The sequence below is a fragment of the Myzus persicae genome, unplaced genomic scaffold (genome assembly GCF_001856785.1).
Source record: "Myzus persicae strain clone G006 unplaced genomic scaffold, MPER_G0061.0, whole genome shotgun sequence".
In the NCBI taxonomy this organism is placed as follows: Eukaryota; Metazoa; Arthropoda; class Insecta; order Hemiptera; family Aphididae; genus Myzus; species Myzus persicae.
The window spans coordinates 525,475-548,210 of NW_019100925.1; the positions used below are offsets into that span (position 1 = coordinate 525,475).

General features: G+C 27.0%; 1 protein-coding gene across 5 annotated transcripts in view; it reads left to right on the forward strand.

Moving 5' to 3' along the window:
* Nucleotides 1–22,736, forward strand: part of LOC111026851 (band 3 anion transport protein-like) — a 54,071-nt gene that overhangs the window by 20,314 nt on the left and 11,021 nt on the right. For 4 of the 5 annotated variants that reach the window (XM_022305002.1, XM_022305001.1, XM_022305004.1 and 1 more), the window contains 4 exons: nt 12,451–12,634; nt 13,117–13,223; nt 13,313–13,398; nt 17,773–17,960. In XM_022305002.1, the coding sequence (XP_022160694.1) occupies nt 12,451–12,634; nt 13,117–13,223; nt 13,313–13,398; nt 17,773–17,960 (565 nt within the window). Of the gene's footprint in view, nt 1–2,923; nt 3,189–12,450; nt 12,635–13,116; nt 13,224–13,312; nt 13,399–17,772; nt 17,961–22,736 lie in introns of those variants that run through there. The other variant, XM_022305005.1, reaches the window with a different exon arrangement.

Sequence of the window (22,736 nt, forward strand, 5' to 3'; positions counted from 1 at the left end):
CTGGTGATAATGCTGGCAGTATATTACGGACCCCGCTATAGGCGCACACTCTATCTGAATAATATTTTTCGATATTCGACAGTTTTTTTATTTGGTCATCATCTCCATCGTCTGATCGTTGTCCCTTGTAGACAATTCTGGAGGATACTTATAATAGTAAGTAGCGACTTGAAGTTGCACAAAGAAAAATAGTTTTTTACCACTAACTAATATAGCACATTCGCTATGATATTCAGATAAAATTAATTGTTTTTTTTTTTGACTAAACTAAATAATTATAATAATTGTTTATTATTCGATGGCGATACCGACCTGCCTGGAAGCATCCGTGGTTGTCGATTTTAATTTTTGACAATTATTTATTTACGGACAGCGACAATCTTTTTTATTAAAAATGGTATATGTATACAATTTACACGTTTAATTTAATTAAGAGGACGTTATACGCGCATGTGTTGTCTTCGTCTTACAAGTGCGTAACATACCAAATTTCCATCTCAGAAGATCACCCTTAAATCTGTCAGTTTAAAAATTAGAGTGAATTAACCTCTTATTAAAATTAAAGGTAAGATTATTACGGAGGGCTTCTCGTGAGCTTTTTATTATATTTTAATTTTTAGAGAGTTATTAGTATTTTAAGTTTTACAAACAATTTACAATTTTTAAATACTCATAACTCTCTTATTAAGGCGGAGACGACACATGCAGGTATAACATCCTCTTAATTGTAACTCTGCGATAAGAACCTTCTCAGTGATATAATCTTCCATTTAAAAAAAAAATTAAAATAATCGGTTGAGTAGTTTCCGAGAACAAAGGTTTCAGTTTTCGAGTTTATATATTAGGATATATATATATATATATATATATATAATTATTATAAATTCCATTCAACTTTTTAACAACGGGCTAACTCATTAACATGTATTTTTATTGTCAGGGGCCGTTTTATATTAATTTAAATTAATTTATTGGGTTTTATATCAGATTTAGTAGGTTGTTATTTAGTTAGAAATTGAGAGTTCATAATTGATGTACCTACCTACATAACTTTCCATTTTAGTAGATACCATCACAAACCAGTTTTTAAGCAGTTTGATACTATAACAAAGCATGTATTATTATTGAAATCACATTGTTGATTTTCAATAAGTACCTATTTCAAATTGCAAATAATTTGCATCATTCCTATACAAACACGCACGCATGAAAATTTTAATGATATGTTTAAAAACGAAGGATGAGTGATTTGCAAATTATTGTATTATATATGGTTTGCCAAAATTCTAACAAGATACACACCAAAGGTGATTTTATAAGAACTATATAAATTAACTCATGATATCATATTGTTTCTCATACATTATGATTTATATACCTATTAAAAAAAAAATTGTAGTATTTATTTCGTTCTAAATTGGTGTTCATAAAATAAAACGATTGGGATAGGTTATATATAACTTATAATATATCATACATACAATTAAGTAGAAAATATTACATGTATCTAATCGATATCAATATGTACAGAGTATGCAAGCATGCTTGCTCCTATTTTCCTTTAATAATACATTTATCTAAAATATGATTTTTAGGAAGAACCTTATTTTTAGACCATTTTGAATAATGCCCGTTGTGGAACAAACTTTTTTTTATTTTAACTGTTGATTTTAAGCTGATGATGTTTTTTGAAAATGTTGATGTATCTTAATTGAAATTCGAAGTAGTAGTTTCTGAGTTATTAATATTTATTTACTAATGATAACAGTTCACAATAATAGGTTAAGAAGATATGAGGGCTATAATGTTTTGAAAATTATATTAGTTAACTAAAATTGCATAATTTTCAAAAAATGACCAAGTATAATAAATAGTTATCTACTGGAATAATTATTACATCTATTTTATATTTGACGTTAAATCATTTACTATTATATTTTAAGCCACTATTCTTAATATATAAATATTAATAAATCAGAAACTACTCGTATTTCGATTTAATACATCCACATTTTCAACATCTTAGTGTTAAATCAAAGTGAGTTTCTAATTTGGATAAAACATTGTACCATCAAAGGATACTCCTTAAAAGGTATAAAAAAATCAAAGTACGTATTCGAAAAATGGGGTAGTTTCACCCTGTATATAAACTTTGCATGTGGTGGCAAGAAAAAGAAGAAAAAGTTCTTGGGGCTTCCGCGAGGGCGTGAAATCGATCGGGGATGGATAAGAAATCAAAAGCGTATTATTTTGGTGGGGGAAGGTCCGGTGGTGGTCTACTTGCAGACCTCTAACGTCATAATAATATATTGTTAAATCGCTTTGTATACATAATATAATAAAGGTACCTATAATGTTTTGGTGACATTGCATGGTATCGGCCACGTCAAGCGCTTATATTATCGACGACCATTTTAATGTAGCTATCATAAATTCATGACGAGCAATGACAGTACGTTAAAAATGACGAACGACAGAAGTAAATAATAATGATAATAATAATAATAATAAAGCGGCAGATTATTACAAAATTTCTTTATTGAGCGTGCGTCCTCGGGAACTTGCCGGTGACCTTGCGCGGACCAGAATGCCGCGCCAATATACGCGAGGCATACGTGCGACACGCTGACGCGCGCGCCTTTGCGATAGGGTATGGTCTAGTGTACAGCTGTTGTTTGTGCGTTTTTCCCCGGGACCAGCTGCGAAAGGGCGGCTTGCCAACGGCGCAGGAATAGCGGGTGGGTGCCGTCCCTTTCCCGCCACCGAACGCAACCGTCGCCGCAACCACCTCCCCCCCGCCATCATCAAGCACGCCGGCGCCGCGACGCCAAGGCGGCCCGTCGCACTATTACTCTCGTCTCAACATTTCGCGCCCGTCCCCCGCCGAACCGTCTCCGCCGCCGTATCTGAGACGGTTAAATATTTTCGATTTCGTTGTCCGTTGCTTGTTTTTTTTTCTCGTTGTTTTTCAATCGTTTTCGCTTACACACGAAAGTTTAACGTATTTCTACCTTTTCGCCAGTCGCCTCTACCCCCAGCGCCCCCAACACACCACCGAGTAGATATAGTCACGACCCTGCACCCGCGACATGATCACCGGCGACACACGCTGCCGCCGCTACCTGTAACACGCGTGCCGCTCGCCGCACAGACCGAAAAAGACAAATCGAAATCCGATCATGCGAAAAGTAAGTGTCGTAACAGCGACGATAAAAGACAATCGAATATTATTATGCTCGTCGCTGCACGATATTATATTATTACAATAACAGTACCTATCCACGCAATTTATTGTGTGTGCGTGCGCAGCCCGAACATAATATTATTTTCAGTAGTTTTTATCGTATAATATTTGCCTGACGGTAATTTCAGACGTTTTGTTTTTATTACAGTTATGCGACCATTATGTGAGTAGTTTGTTCTTGTATTCGTAGTAAAAAAAATAGAAAATCACATTCTACTCTAGATAAAACTTGCACCATTCCGGTTAAAAATTACGTTTATATTAATTATATTATAATATTAATTTATCTTAAGTTGATTTTTAATGATTAATATTGTTTAAGTACTAGGTAATCCATAATATCATACAGTTTTTTAATTCGAATTATCTATGTAATTTTTATTGGTGCAAAAGGTATTTCAATCAAAAATAAAATTATTTATTCAATCTAAATGATCTGCACCCACTGTTTCAATTTTTTTAATTTAATAAATCATATTTTATATAAGAAGGCATTAAGGATTTGCAATAAATATGAGTATGTTTGTGACCTCACTAATGATGTTTTTAAACATTTTAATATTAATACACTTAAACGGATGCACAAATTATCAGAAAATCAATGTTTTGCAACATTATGCTATTGTTTAAAGTTAACAACACTAAGATCACAATTGTTTTGGCAAGATATCTTTTAAATAATTGCCATACTGTTTTTTTTATATATATTTTAATACCTAAGCAATCATCGTGTTTACAAAATCATGTGAGGGAGTTATTGTAGTAAAATTATTTATTTATAATTTAATAGCTTATGAAATATTTATTCAATATTCTAATTCGTCAGTTATAACTAATAACATTATTTATTATTAAAAATGAAAATGAAAGTTAAATTAAATTAATTAAATAAAGTTTTATTATAAGTTTTTTTATAAGTTTTATTTCATATTTATGTTACTTACATTTTTTTTTTATTTGGAATAAACTACTTACTAGATCTTAGTTAACATTTTTATGTTTTCATTTTATAGTGAATATTTTTTTTATTTCCGAAGATTGGATTAAAAATATCATCACGTCCTTTTGTATGACAAATTATGGACTACAAATATATTAAATTGGAAAACAGCTTGAGGTTCTTTTATGATTGTTGTGTGATACTATTGTTCTTTTATTCTTTTTTTTTATTTTACTCTTCGTAAAAAAATTCATTTGTTAAAATAAAATTGTTGTGCTTAAATTTTAGATACATTATTAGTTATTACACATATACCTTATATAGGTACATCTCCACTATTTTTATTCTCTACCAAATTAGATTTTTTTTTAATTTAAAATGTATTATAATATATACACCTATATACCCATTATACCCTTTATATACATCTAGTTTTGTGCTTGATAAGATATTTCATATATATATTCTATTGCTAAATTATAGGTATCTACATTTAAGTTAATTTTTAGATGGTATTTAACTTTCATGAGAATTGTAGACAACTCATTTATTCATTTCCGTAAACAGTATGGGCTTATAAATTTATTATTATTGTAAATTACTAAAAAATAATACACAATTCTGTAACTAATAATTATATAAATCGAATATCGATACGTATTGATACTATGAATACTGTAGGTCAAGGTCTGTGTTTTATAGTATTTGTATTTAAATGTAATATGACAATATTTATTTGAGTTATTTTGTACAATTACGTGATCGGTAATCGGTATATATTTAGAATTTTACATTCAATTTAAACACACTTTAATAAAATTATTTAAAGGTTTTTTCTCTTGATAATTGAATTAGGTATGCAAAAATTCTAAATGTAACTTGACAATGTAAGCAGTAATCCCCCAAAAGGTAAAAAAAAAAAAAACGTTGGTATCAAAATATTTTTAAGGTATTAGTTGAATTAATTTTTTTTCATACATTAAAAAGGTACGAATATGTGATTTCTTTGTATATTTAAGTAATTTAATTTGAGTATCAATAAATAATCATATACAATTTGGTTTTATTATTTATTATTATAGTTTTTAATATTACAATTTTAAATCAAGTATTATACATACCAGTATTTACATTAATCTTTAAAATAGGTTCATCAGATTTATGAATATTACATTGAGGAGATTGCTCATAAGTCATAACTCGCCTAAATATCAAATTAATTAATAATTTTTAAAAGAGTTAGACAGTTGAGTTTTTAAAATTTTATACTAGAAAGTAGTTATTTTATCATATGCTATCTTAGCTTAACCTGGCAGGAAATAAATTTAGGTATTCAAATTTAATACAACTTGTTTTTTATTATTTAGTGCATTCTTATGAATTGAAAATTATCGTTAAATTAACTTCGCATTAATAATTTAACTACGTTACGTTGCACATTTAAATTGAAATACACACATAATTAATCAATTGCTAATCATATTATGTCCTAAATATATTGGACTCGGGTGCAGTCGAATAAATTTACGCGAATACTCGTTTGTAGGCATATAAGGCAGGGCTATAAGGTGCAGCATATACACTGTAGGAAGTGTAGGTATAATAGGTGCATGCTTACTACCTAGTTACTTCATATACGGTCATACGGATAATGCCGATGAAAAATTACAATGCGTTCGATTGGTTCGGATTGCCGAAACCGGTCTTCATGCACAGGGCAGGTGTGATCCGTCTACGCGGAGTGTACCTAACCTTGGTCTTGAAGGAAAATTTAAGTCTTTCACCTTGAACTCGGCGCCATGCACCCGCTGTAGCAGCTCGCTAGAGCCGCCGAGTCTGTGAATTCGGTACGCGCCCTTGACCCATAGACTGGTGTCGCATTATATGCATTGAGTGTGATCTATTGTCTACATTTTATTATTTATTATTATCGTATAATTACTAATTGGGATTCGTGTTTTTGAAAAATATGGTTTCTTTTAAAATGTTTATGTAGGTAGGTATGAGATACAATGTTAGTCATAGGTTCGTATCTTTTCCGAGTACCTTGAACAAAATCTACCAAAATGTAATGTTATCAATTTCAAAAAATAAATTTTCGATTTCTTCGGCAATTCTCTTAAAACTTTGGAGAATATTGTAGAAGATTATTTTAGAAATATTGGTGTGGTTTTGTCAGAACTTCAATCTTCATTATTTTTCGATTACGAAGATAATATTATAGCTATAGTTAGTATTGATTTAAATTAACGTTATTATTGAATACACTGGCACATTGCTTTATATTCTGTATTGCAGAAGTGATGTGTGAGCTAAACGATGAAGCTGTTGCCCAACATGTGCCTTTGTATTTGAATCAAAATATATTTCAGTATTTTGTTTTTTGTCGAAATTATGTGCAATATATAACCAATGTGTTGTATTTATAAGAGTTGTACCAACGTTTACTACCTGTAGGTACAAAATGTTTATACAATATTTTGTTTCAGTATATCGTAAATGTAAAGCATAAAAAATAAATATTACTATTAAAAAAAAATTATATTGCTGTAAATTGTAATATCTCAAAATTATATAAAATACATTTAAAAACGAAAAATTCTGCTTAGGAAATTATTGTCTTTCATTAAAAAAATCACCCTGTTTATAAACTGTATTTAAGTACATAGGTATAATAGAACCTACACGAATTATTACGTTTGAGTTTTAAATGAAATTGACACCGTCCATGGCGAGTATTATTAATCAATAATCGGCATTAATTTGTGATAACACTTTTACCTGCTGAATAAAGTAGATGCAAATATTATAATAAAAATGTAGTTTGACGTTTAAAACGACACTTCATGAATCAAGTTATGATATTTATTAAATACTTTATAAGCTATTCATTTCGATTAAAATATCATACACATTTATTAAAATATAGGTACCTATAACTGTTGAAATTATTCACACTCCTTGAACAAGTATTGATTTACGATGCAAATAATAAATTTTTGTTTTATTCAAATTTGATCTCCACAAAAGGTGGATTGGCATAAATAAACAATGATTTCGTTGCCTCTGATAATACTGTATCGTGTGTCGTACGTATAAAACAATAATTCTGGATTTCTAAAAAGATAATTTGTAATTTACTTATTTGTACAAATCTATAATGGCAGTAGTTCGTTTTTAAACAGCTATTAATTGTTAATTGTTATAATTATCATGTTATTAAGAACGTGATAAGATACTTTGTACAAGATTTTTTTAGAATATTATAAGTTAAATTTATAAAATTACATGTATGTTTGTTTTACTGTAACGATTTATCTGCCTCAAGTTAGTTACCAAGTTAGTTTAGATACGATATGATAGAATAATCATTTTTTTACAATACTAAACAAAAATACAAGATACCAGTATTTCAATACGGTTTGAAATCAGAATTGTATTTTTATATAATTTATTGTGCTGGTAAATTACTATATTATAATTAGGTTTTTGCAGATTAATGTAATACATTTTTAAAAATCCATGTCTACCTTTATCATATTGTCATATTGTGTAATGAAGTAAATGTTTAGTACAAAAATCGTTATGAATGCAATGATAATAATGAAAATAAAAATAAAATATATTTTTTTTTAATGTTTATTTCAGTTTCAAATAAATTAGCATTTTTTGTGATTAAGTATTATATAATATAATATAAGTAATACAGATAGGTTTTTATTCAGATTAAGAAATATTTAAATTTTTTGTAAACTTTATAATCTTTTCATTTTACTTTTAATTTGTACAAAAATATTTTTATTGAGAGTAATAATGATATTATTACGTATTATTATTATTTATTACGTTTATTTACCTAGAATTGAAAAATGACAATGCTGAGTGCGATTGTAAATAAACCGAACAATTTAACGAGTAATTGCTTTTTCATTATTTATTTACGCCACCCTTTTTTGTTTTTGAATTTTTTTTAAAAAGTAAATTGAATAAGATTAATCAAGTATTAATTGATTACAAAATGTATTATTTAATACGCTGTGTCAGACTAATTAAACTTTTAATGTTACCCGGTGCTCTATTTTTTCTTCATCTATTGACTAGGTATGTAGATAATATTGCTAATCTTAAATTCATTAATTAATCAATGGTCATGAACATCCCATTTTTAAATTTATTTCAAGGCTTATAGAATTATCAATAGGAAAAAAAACAAGCCTACAGCTGGACTCATTCTGTAATAATTTGTAATACGCGTAGAAATCATTTACGGAAGTATACAAACTGTATACATATTATGTGTTTATACATTATTATGTTATAGTATAGTATTATGAACTATATTATGGACTATATTATAATGTGTGTTTTAAAGTACCTATTTATCAACCAAAGATAGTATATAGTAGTATACGGATTTTAATTGTATTAATATTATTATCTTTTATGTGGGCGTTTTGTGCTGTGAAGTTCGCCAAATTAATAAATTATGGTTTATGATATAATTTTTGCATTTTTTAGTTTAAAAATACTTTGGATTCTGAGCGGAGCGATGAATAAATTGATTTTTCAATGATACCTATGTGGATTTTTTTGTGTTACCTCATCACTTTATGGGTCAGTTCAAATGCTTCGATGTTCAATTTTGAGGGTAGTTTCTGGTAGGTAGTAAATTTGATACAAATCTAGGGAGAGTAAGCTCCGAATGGCTGGAAAATGGCATTCAAGCGGCCTTAAGCTCTTACCTTCACGAACATATTTTATTAGTGTTATAAATTAAGATTAAAATAATAATAGTTCTACTTATTTTCGATTATTACTACCTACTACATTTGAATTAATCATTTTTTTTTCTTTAATAATGATCAAAATTAAATAGTGAAATTATTAATGTAATGTTCATCTAATGAAAAAAAATTGAAGGATAATTTCAACTGAAAATTAATTTTAATTTTAATTTTTATATTTGTAATATTTTTATTGACTAATTATTTTTATAAAATATGAATGTTAGTTAATACATTTTTTTTCATGATATTTATCCTCTACATTTAACTGTTAGGACAAATTTCATGAGTTTCACAACTTCTATGCGCTTGTGGTATGCGCCTACTAAAAAAATAAAAATAAAAATAGAATGATACATAGGTAATACTTAAGTAATATGTCTCCCTGTATCTAATAGCTATACAACAACATCAATCATCAATGTTCAATATCCATAATAATTATTGAATAATAATTAATAATGAAATGACAAAATTAAAAATAATAGTGGAACTATTAATCTCAATTTATAATAATAAGTGATAAGATAGTAAAGATTGATTGATAACATAATAATTCTACCATCTATTGTAGCCATTTCACGGTTTTCTTCCCATAGATGCTTGTGTAAATTTGATAAAGTTATTAATTTTTTTTTTTGAGGTGGAGGGAATCAAAGGTAAAGAATTCTTGTATTTTTCGAAATAAACGGATGAGGGGTATAAAGGTAAAATGGGAATTTTCAATGAGTAATCAGTTTTTGACAACATTTTTTTTGTTTTTTTTGGTGTAACTCAAAGCTTTACCTAGCTATTATATATAATAAGAATAGACAATTTTATTCGTTTACAACTTTTAATTGTTCGTGATTTTACTGAGTTTTTTAATTTGAAGAAACAAATATATATGTTAATTATTCTATTAGCAGATAGCACTCATGCTTATTATTGTACTCTCATTACTAATGTGTGCGGGTTGTATGATAAAAAACAAGAAAAAAAAACTTAACATTTCATATTGTATCATCAACTACTGAACTTTACTACGATTCTATACAATATAGGTGGATGTAGGTAGTTAGTACAAAATAAAATATATTATAATCGTATTCATATGTAAATATATTCCTTATATAATTAATATAATTTGAAAATAATGTTCATTTGAAAGCAAAAAATGTTGGACGCTTAATATTGAAGCTTTTTGTTTCGAAATTTAGAAGATAATAATCATTTTTTCGTTTGTAAAGATCATTTTTTGATATTTTAGCTATAATATTGCAGTTGTATGCCCATCAGTTGTAATTGTTATTGGTTTGCGTGGCGTATAGTTCATTCCCAGGTTCAATAGAATGTCTGATAAATTTACTGCTTACTTATGTCTGTATACTTAAGTAGGTATACCGTATACGATAACAGTTGATTATTCTACTTTTTCTTTACATTTATTACGGAATGTTTGGAAATACGATCACTTGAATCTAATAGGTATATTATGTTGAATAATGAATAGTGTACTCGTGTACAGTTACAACTATACTATGTATAATAATAATAAATGCATAATATATTATATTTTGGAAAAAAGTATACGGAAATAAATTGTAAACCTTAGGTATCATATTTTATTAGTTTTATTAATAATATTGCACTTCAAATTACGATTAAATACATTTTTAACAAACAAGTATATATACTTTTGAGAGAATATAATAAAATGAGCTTCATTAATATGTAATAGATACATTTAATTTTAAGTTTATAAATGTATACTTTTCAAATCGAATAAATATTATGGTATACCACTACTACACTATATTATTGTTTTTAAGCGTACTTTTTGGATTCTGAACGTAGTGAATAAAGGTATTGTATTTACAGTGATATGCGTGATTTTTTACTTATATTTTTCTGTCTGTCATCGTTCATCAACATACGGGATAGCAAAAATACTCTAATTTTCGACATCAACATCTTTTCTAATCGAAAAGTGAATCTAAATGGTACTTTTGGGAGGACAAAATAGAAAATTCTCAATAGTTTTAGACTTTTAGATACGATTAGAAAAAATAAAAAAGTGGAAATTTTTATTCAAAACCAATTTTTGAAAAAAATCAATTTTATTTTTTGATGAAACTCAAAAACTAATAACCTTAGCTACTTGTAATTTTTACCAAATATTGATGTTAGAATTTCCCATACATGGCATTCTTTTAGCCTTCTTTAATAGCCTTCTCCTTTGAATTAAATAATATGATCAATAGATCTATTTCTCATATTCAGTGTTGAGTGTTTATTGGCTCTTCTACATTCTAATGTTATTTAATTATTAAAATAAATATATCTGTTACGTATACATATGTATATATTGCAAAATATTATAGAATGAACATAAAATATCGTTTTAATTTTATCTCACCCCCTAAAAAGTGGTTAGTATACAAAATATTGGTGTATATCGATTTATACATTACACAGTATTATTATACAACCATTTGATGGTTTATGCATTACACTAAGTCGTCTGTTAAAAAAAATATTCGAATGGTTGAATATTGATTGATTCGTTGAAAGTGATTTCATCGTGTACACCTACTGCATAATATTATCTGCAACGAAACTGCCCCCTGGCTGAACCGTACAATGTGGTAAACAAATGTCATTAGGGTGTTCGTATAGGCAATCGATCACCCGTGGATATAAAAAGATGTGGGTTATCGATTAATATTAGACACTTGCATTTTGCTTTCACAGCGATCACTATAATGAGTAATGACTATAGCGACACATATCCTTATTATTAGTACCTATACTTATTATATTTTGTTGATAATTTATGGACGGTCTATGCCCTATTATAATGATAGAACATATTTTAAATATTGCATCTATAATATTAGAGCACCCAGGTACTCTTAATTTTTTGTCATAATTTAAAGAGTATCTCAATGTGTATCGTATGTCTATCTGTCTAAATATAATTAACAAATCTTATTATGTTTATTACAAACAAACGAAAAAAAATTTATGAAATAATAATTTATAATAAAAAGAGCTTAATCTATATCATTCCTATAATATTATACACTTTTAAAAATAACCTCAGAAATCGTTTTTAATAATATTTTTTTCAGCAAGTCCTTAATGAAAATATTGAAATGTTATCGTTAATTATTTAATACTTTCTATTATTCCTGGCAATTAATTTTAAGTTACCTATGACTTATGACTTACCTATGAAATTTTATTTAGTATTACACCATTATATAACATATATAATAATATAATATATTATAATTTATAAGTTCATGTTATCGATATAGATATAGGATATTATATTATTGTAATATACTTTTTTTTATCTATATTTGCCTATTCGTTTTATTGAGGGATTATAATTATTGCATTTTCATTATTGTTATGATGATTTATATATTTTATTATTTGGAACATTTTTTATAAATTTTGGTTCTATGTCTTAACATAAATGTTTATTGTTACAGGCCGAGAGCAGTAAATCCACAAATGAAGTGCATCGAGAAACACACGACCTAGATGAAGAGATGGAACGTGTATTTGCCGGCGTTTCCAGTGGAGCCGATGCTAATCGATTTGGATTGTCCAGATTTTCCAGCGATCGGTCGCCTCGGCCCGGGGATAGGCGATTTAGCGAAGATGATTATACTGGTATATGTCAACGTTGATTATTGCTCATTTGTTCGTGTAGTACTAAAGACTAAAAAGTATTCAATTCTGGTCCATGCGGTTGGTGTATGTTTTATAATATACACACGGCAGGCCATTTATCAATTATATTTAAGCTAGGAGACTTTAAATATTAATTATCTTAATAATTATTTGTAATTATAAATTTATAACGCAGACAATATAACATAGGTATCAGTAAGAAAAAAAAATGTGGTTATTGAAATTTATCTATTACAAGGCTAATATTTTCCAAATTCGGTCAACTCGGTAAGAAGCACTATGAATTTGCAATAAAATCATAATATAACGACCGTCCTGGTTTATTGATCTTGGTTCTACATCTACAAGGATTATAACAGTTTATAGTTACTAGTCTTAATTAAAATTTGACCTCGATGGTCGTATTTTAAACCAATTTAATAAGCTGTATTTATACAAATCTTCACATTTATTGTTTGTAGTTCATCGAAATAACAGCCGATCGCTCGTCCACATACCCCTCAAGTCTATCCCAAAATCCATAAGAAAACAATCTACCACATCGATTAAATCAAGAGATCAAGAGACGGTAAATTACTTTGAGTATTGTTGCTTCACATTTCTTAATATTTATTGAATTTCCATAACGATTTCTTAATTTTTTTATTAATTATTAAGGAATTTAAGAGGACTGATGATCATAGAGATGTGACAGATTCTGATAGTGCAATGAGTCCGCCAACCACAAGTCAACAGACATCCAGGTAAATAATATTACTTATTAACATTTTGTTACCATTTGGAACCAACTAAATATTTAAATTGAAAAATGCTGTTTAATAAAATTGTATTTTGCTGGGAAATGTAAACCTTAAGTCTCCAATAAATTATTATCGACGATTTTTTTTGTTACAACATTATATAATATAACTGTTAAGTTATAACTGTTAACGTAATAATAAAACGTTATCAAAACGTAACATTTATATTTAATTTAATGAAAATAACATAAGATTGAACAATTATAACTAATATCGTCTAAATCTTTTGTAGTTGATAATTATTTCGTAAAATAAAATGGTTACCATTTACTAAATGCCATTAATAAATTGCATTTTTTGTGTGTTTCTTTGCGAACTCATTTATTTGAAATATTAGGTGATTCTTAAATTAATTTTAATATATCATGCACATCCTTGTTTTATTACATAGTTATTTATTTTTAATTAAAAATTGATAGCTGTTACCCACTATAGGATTAATTTTCTACTAAATATAAAAATGAATCAATAAAATATATTTCCGGTATTGCTGGGATATTGACTGTTAATATTAGGTATCATAATAGTAATCTACTTATGATAAGTAGCATAGTTTCTAATTAATTTTGAGAATCAGGCATAGTTTAATTTTTAATAACACAAATGAAATGTATGATAATCATTCATAGTATTTACATAGAACTTATAACTACACAGTGATCTTAATATACTTTATACTTTAAAGGACCTTCTTTCTATCTTAATACGTATGCATACAAATATAAAGTAAATGCATAATTACAACATAATGACAGCATATAGTAAATGCAAATTTGTATTATCCCATTATTATGACCAAAATATTAACCTAGGTTTTTTTCTTATTGATCATAATTATGTCGGTTACTAGACCATTAGTTTTAATTTACATCGTATTTAAATAATATATTTTACATTATAGTTTATGCTCATATTAAGTTAAAATTTTTTTTAATCATTTTAAAAAGCAGAAAAGATAGCCTAGGAATTTTGGTGTATTGTATAGGTTCGTGAGCATTTCTTCATTGAGTAGGTTACTGTAATGGATGTGGTAAATTTGAATTCAATGATAAATTATATTATACTTAATAAGATTTATATTACATATTAGTAATTTCTTAATACGGTAGCTTGAAAGTTGCAATATTTTTTTACAATAATACGCATACTTTTCTATTTATGTTAAACTATTCAATAGAACGGTAGTAAAAATATATCAAAAGAAATTCTAAATATTTAAAAAATGTAATTGATTGTAAGTACCTAACGGTGAAAGTTTCATATGTAAAAGGTTAATATTTCGTATCTCAACATAATATTAAAAAACTGACTAAAGGAATACTTAATACTATTTTAAATTTAAATATCGAATTTCGTAAACATTTTGATATAAACAGTTTCTATAATAAAATTGTTGCAAAGTTTATTTAGTATCCTTTAATTCTAGTAAGAAAAACCAACGAGTAACCGTTTATTAAATGTTTAAGCCTTAGGTATTTAAATTGAAAATTCTAGATACTTTTAGAAAAAAAAATGCTATCAATATAAATCGAAAATAACTAAGAAAGTAGTCAATTTAAAATGTCTACAAATAGTTGAAAAAAGAGTAAACAAAAATGTTAATAAACCATATAATATTTAGAAGATTCTGATGTATAAATAAATCATTTCAATTTTTTTTAAATAAAAATAAAAAAAACATAATAGATTATGTCGAAAATTATGTTAAATAAACATAGTTTTCATTGAACTTTTAGATTCTGAGCCTCATCCATAATTCTGAGCTACGTCTTTGAAATTATATTTTCTATAAAAATATTTTTTCAACAATTTAATTTTATGTTCGATTTTTGAAATGTATAACAAGGTTATTCCCATTACCGCTGTACATTTTAAAGGTCTTCCATACAGTTTTCTTTCAATTAACAATTTATTAGTATATCTACATTTTAAACCTCAATAATATGATTTTAAATATTTTTAAAATAGGAAATTAAAATGTATGATGATTATGATGATGACATGAATAAAATAATGTTTTATTTTCTAGTGTTTTTCTTCTAATGAAATGTTTTTCTTTAGGTTTAAACAACATTTATATGACTAATGAGTATACGCTGTACAAGGTTCATATATTATATTTATGTATATTTAAAAAAAAAATTGTTCTAAATGTTGACAACTACTTGTATAATAAATATAACAAAATTGGACGTAGCCTGTATAATTTCAAGTATAGAACTACAGAAGCCTAGTTAATTAACATCATTATTTTGCATTAAAGTAGAAATTAAATGAAAACTTATTTTTTACACCGCTTTAGTATTCGGTATTTCGTCTAATCTCCTAATGAATTAAGAGCTCAAAAATATAATAAATAAAATGTATAAAATATATTAACTTATCACAATACCAAATCTACTATACAAACATAAGAGTATTGAAGAAAAAAATTAGTATAACAATAATGCATTAATTTACAAATATCAGAAATCATAAAGCAATAAAACCAATTTCAGTTTTGTCGAGATATAAGATAATATTTATGTATTTATAATTTACGTTTCGAAAATTAAACTAATTTTTAGTTGCAGAATGTTAAGTAATAAACTAAAAAAAATGACTCCTAATTGAATTTGCACTAATTATACCTTTATACACAACACAATATTCTCAATATGTTATGTCTTATATTGGTCTATATCCTATTAAGGATATTAGTATATCACTCGAGTACTCGACACTCAGTAAGCACCTAATAACAACCTTCGGTCTAGCAGGAAAAAATATAACATACATGTGTATACATAAATCATTCAAATAAAATCTGATCAATTTAATTAAATTGTATCAAATTACATTCTTAGATTTATTGCTCAAAAACACCAACCATATTGTATATATTATATTATGATTAAACTTTAAATTACATGATGTAAGACGTAACTGACATAATGTTAGATTTATTTCTGTACTTCAATATGACATAACCGAAATGTCTCTGTTAGGTTACTATACAAAGCTAGTAGCTAGCTATTATAACTATAGTGATGTAATCTTATTGGATTTTGTTTTATAACTAAAGTGAATTATTCTAGTCTGTGTGTGCTTTGTTAACAAACAAACTAATAATCAGACAAAATTCTAAACGAAAATGTATTGTTAAACTAAATTAAAAGATAATTATTCTTTAAATAATGAGTCAGTATATAAGGTAGCTGGTAGGTAATACCTAAATGATAATTAAAATCCATAATTAGTGACATTGGTAAACCACCGATCTATAATTGAGTACAAGGTATTTGTAAAAAAGTTCTATTTTTTTCAAACTGATGAATGGTTATTTTTTTTCATAGTTGAATGCTCAACATTAACCAATATTTAAACAAATTATTGATAAATATATTATGCTATTTTTTATATTTACTACTTCAAAAAAGTTGCGAAATGTTGAGAAATGTTAAAAAATGAGTTTATAAATTGTTTTAATTATGAAATAAAGTTATGATTCCTTAAAAATTAAAAATGGTTTTTTAACATGTTGAATTTAGCTGTCAACAAATTCTCAAAATCAAATTCAAGAAGTTTATAAAATATTTTAAAAGTCTATAAATTACTTAAAAATTAAATCATTATTAGTTTATTTTATTTAAAATGCATCATGGTCTCTGTAAAAAATACAATTAAAAGATTACAATTAGCTATATATTTTTGAAAGTCTAGGATCATCGGTTAGTTCTGTACAGGGTCAGGTTTTATCACTCAACATGGGTGGGAGGGGTGAGATTTAACAATTTTGCATACGATGAAAAACGGTTCTGAGCGAAAGTGGTCTACCATCCTTTATTAATTAGTATATTTTATGACATATTTATATATTGTTATTAATGTTATTTATTTTACTATTAGCAAATACAATGGGGTAGGATTGAATTATGTAATGGCGAAAACGTCATAGGTCTATCATTATGTGTATACAATATAATAAAATACGTTTAAAGTTTCAAGTACCGCCTACCGATAAATAATATTTTTAAATTACAAAGAAATTACTAAAATCATTATACCCCATTTAAGTGTTTAGTCTTATCCAAATTTGAACTTAAAATATCTATACGTAGCTTAAAAAGAGTCAAACTATTTTGAAAATTTTAACATGTACAAACAGTTATAATATAAACATTAGGTTAAAATATCAAGTGTCAAGTATCTGTATAAGGTTATTCGTTTTTGAGTAACACTAAAAAACCGAAATTGATTTTGCGTTCAACTATATTAACATTTTTTTTTGGATGTATATTATTACATAAACGATCATAATTTCTTACTGTGATTTAGCAATAGCGGAGCATTACTTTCCATTGCTGCTGGCATTAGTCCAAACTTTGTGGACATCGAATCAGACGGTTCAAGGGTCGAAGACGGACTTTTGAGTAGTGAATGTGATACTCCTATGTACGAAAAACCAAATTTCAGTCACTACTTTCGACAGGACTCCGTGGACAAACACGTCCAGTTTAACATCGGTAAGTGAAACCAACATCAATAAACTTATTTAAGCGTATTATATGCGTGATAAGTAATACTTGATAGTGAATAGGGGAGGGATTATGGCTTAGCCCTCCCAAAAAACTCCTGAAGCCCCCCCCCCCCTAACCAAATATTTCCTAGCCCAACTTCGTAAGTATAATATGTTTAGAAATTTTAATTGCTATTTCTAGCCTCCTAAGTTTTTAACCATATGTGATATGTATGACTATGAACGTACGCTTAAATTTAGTATGTTACGTGATGTGTAATCTGTAATACCAATACATAATATTATTATGTTAATATTTGATATTAATTTTGTTTTAATTTTGCTGTTACAAATTAGTCCCTAATGACCAGGGCTCGTAAGTTCATGCATTTGCATGTTTTTTTTGCTACACAGAAAAATATGCTAACTGAGATACAAATCCGTTTCATAACAATAGTAATAATAATATGAAGTTTAATAATGCATGTTTTTGCATGTTTTAGGTGTAAAGGCATATTTGGCATATAATCGTTTTTTTAGAGTTTATAGCGCATATTATTTCATAAAAAAATTGTTAAGAAAAATATTTGAAATGTTTCTTGTATCTTATTTACTTTCCCGTTTACTGAATGATAGTGTTTTGATTTATTTTGATTTTCGTGTGACTACTGACTTTTCTAGTATTTCCCTATTTAGATTTTATGCGTTTTACTTAGTACCGCGGAAACAATTCCGTCGTCGAAACGATACCTGTGCAAGCATGTACAGGTGTCACGTATGTAGTGTTCTTGCACACGCCAGTCGTCGATGAGTTGTTTAACTGTAAGAGTCGTGAAAATGTCAAATAACTAATATTTCATTCCAAATATTTTCATTGTAGGTGCAGGATAATGGTGTACAAAAATTAGACAAAAAATGACTACCTAATTAAAATCAATAAAGATGACAAATCCATATGATTATATGAACTTCACAAGTATTCATTTTATTAATTTTGGTTGTTAAATATATAAAAATTAAAAGGAATAAAATACTTTTAAAATTAATGGATATATTCTTATTATTTTAAAATTTGCTCATAAATATTTTACATAATGCATATTTTGAGTGCATAATTTAAAAATGTAAGGGCATTTAAATGCATATTTTCGAACTTTTTAGTGCATATTTTAATGCATATTTTGCCAATTTTTAGTGCATGAATGCATGCTTATTTGTGCTTTTTTTAGTGCATGAACTTACGAGCCCTGCTAATGACTCTATATCAAACCATTAGTTCTCGCGAGATCGTTATACCCACTGTGCAGCTACCTATAATTATTTAAATTGAATTATCATCATTGCGTAGTATATTACGTTAAATAGGCTGACTCTGGAGTCAATTAATATGACAAAAGATAGATTATAGGCAAACATGTGTACTTAAATTAAAAATGTTCACCGTAAATTGAATCTTAGACTCATTATTTAAGAAGGTTAGATGATAGAATTTGGATCCACTACTATTAGTTTTATGTATTTTAAAATAAAATATTATAACATAATGTTTGATTAAAATAGTTTAGGTAGGTTTTAGTAAATTAGAAATGTAACATTTTTTTTTTGTTCTGGTACCTTGCTACCCTATATAAGTTGTAATTTTATTGTATATTATTTCAAAATTCTAGAACGACAAAATTTCTCATGTCGTGCATATAGGTACACATTCTATTAAAATGTACAGTTAAGTTTACATTATTATGTTGTTTTATTTTAATTACTACAATATAATATTATATAATACCACGTATACCTATTGTTTGGTCTTGGTGTTGTGAATACAGAATATAATATAGTTACGTGGCTCTACAATTTATATGTTAGATACGCAATATTATTTATTATAGTTTCCGCTGGTCGATCAATAGCATATCACATATAAAGTACATCCCATTATTACTAAACTTATAAATTCTAACTAGCTTAAAACTGATCAATTTAATACATATAAACTAAAAACATTTTTTCTACAGATATACATTATCAATAATAGCTAATATTTAATTGGTTTAATTTAATTAAGTGATATTCAATATAAAACTATACAATAATGATTAATATGTATTAAATAAGATAAAAATATATTATTTTCTTAAATGTATTGTCCTGTCGAGCCCAATATTTCATTTATAGACTATATATAGAGTCATATAAAACGATATATCTACTACTATAATTGAGTAATTTGGTACGTTTTAAATCAAACTATTTAAAATCGTGTTGGTGTGTTACCTTATTACTTGTGTACTGTCTTAAATCTTAATAAAAAACTTATTGCAGTTTTATTTAATTGAAGTACAACATTTCTGATCAAACGCTTTCAATTATTAATGTAATAAAATTATTCAATGTCTCCAAATTATATTTTATTTTGATCACAAAACAGTATTATGTAAAATATCCATAGTTGTTGTCTAATATGTCATGTACTCGTAACATATTATAGTAAACTAAAGATCAGAAGAAACAATATTTAGCTATATTAGTTTAAATATTTGAGTAAATTGACCACTAATCAAATCTAAAGGTTAAAAATGTTAAAATATTATCTGTTCTATCTTCTTTTCTAATATTTATATTTTGTAATGAGGTATGTGCATTTTTAAATTGTAATATTTTAAAAACTTCTGGCTCAATTTAAAATGAAAACTTTTGTAATTAAAAGAGTACAGACTATGTCAATTCAACATCTTTGAAATTATCAGACAGGAACTGATAGCGCCAAAAACAATAATAACGTTCATAAAAAATACAAAACAGTGCAGCCCTTTTATATTATAATGTATTTTTATGTTGACATTAACAGAATAATACTTATTGTATACACATTATTGTCCAGTAAAAGAATGTACAAAATTAAAGAAAGTCAACAATATCAATGTCAAACATTAACTCGTAAAAACTACTTAAAAAATGTATGAATAGGATCAATGAGTTATTGAAGTGCAGTAAATCATATTTTTATAAGATTAGAATGATTAGGTACAATATGCTTCGAAAAATATATCTATAGATAACGTGAAATATTTTGAATATTTGTGACCTTCAGATTAAGTTTAATTTATATTTTATATAGCTGTTTCAAAATATAAGAAGGTTATTGAACAATATTTTTTAATAATTGTTTTGTACATTTTCGTACATTTTTACAATAAGACATCAAAAACTTAAACTAAAATACTTACATGTTATAAAAATATGTTAAGGGGACACAACATCCATACCTGTTGTTTTCGTCTTACAAAAGTACAGCATAGTAAATGTGTGTTCAGAAAAAGCAATTTTGTGTTGTAGCTAAGTAGTCTCATACGTGAAGAAACGAATTCATACCAATTCATCTACTGAACGCAATTTTCACAATATTCGTAAACTTACATGATTGAATACTATTATATTGTTTCTCATTCTACTCATTTCATAGCATTTGATATGTTATCTAATTTACGGTAGTTGAGAACCTTTTTTCCTACCGAGGCTCTAACATATTTTTCAGTATACTGTGCGGCGCTCTCGACTCTTATCAATACAACGGCAGTGTCAGGGGCCACTTGTGTTCGGCTGAAGGATAACATAATGCTGGCTTTGTATCTACATAACTCATTCCATATTTTCATCCAAGATCCAGGAAATTCATATAAATGTTTATAAAGATGGAGATTCTTATTCTGTGATAGACAGAATAACCAATATAAACTTAGAATTGTACGATTGAACATTTTTTTAAGCTAACGATTAAAAATAAAACACCAGTCACCAATACACCTAAATACGAACAGGCCCTCAAGATGTTCGGGATATTTTGATCAATGGTGTCTTGTAGTAGTACGGGTAATATCGTTGTAAAATGTCTTCATGTTATTTTATTTTTGTTGAAGTACACTATATAGACCACTGACCAGGGGTGGTGAATTTATGGCATGCGTGCCAAAAGTGGTATGTAAGCCAAATTTTCACGGCAAGCAAAAATATTTCTATTTCATTGTTCAATCCTTACCTTGTGTTGAGTGAAAACAAAAATAGTTGACAAAATTATTTATTATTTAAAAAAATAAAATCATCAATTATACAATTTGGAGTTAACTATTTTCAGGTATAATATTTTATACTTTTAAAGAGGATCTCATTCCAAATAAAATCAATATTCGGATCAATAAATATAATAGATATGTGAACATTTATTTTTCACAATGAATTATTTCAAATCAAAACTGTGGAATGAAATAGAAAAATACATTGTTGGATTAATTTAATTCCGATTGTTGTACATTTAAACCTCTAAGATAAACAAAATACATAATTACATAACTGATATTAAAATAATTTCAGTGAGCTGTTGTAAGACCCATTTTCATCAAGACTAAACCCGAGAAAAAATTGTTTAAGGATACCTACATATATGAACATATGTACTGACACATGAATTTTTTTTAAACTTTCATTGCAAAATGTTGACACGTGACCCGGAAGCAGTTCGCCATTAACCCTATAGGCTATAGAATATATATGAATCTATAATTCGAGACAATATTGCAAATTTTAAGTATAATATTATTATTTACCATGTTGAATGTATATTATTTTTCAACAAGTTGTTACTAAAACCAGAGTTATTATATTATAAATATAAAACCATCGCATTATATAAAAACATTTGTATAGATTCTTGGCTTCTTTGTGCCACACGGCACTGTTATAGACCCTGCTCAAACATTCGTTACATACTCCACCGAATTTTAAACTAACA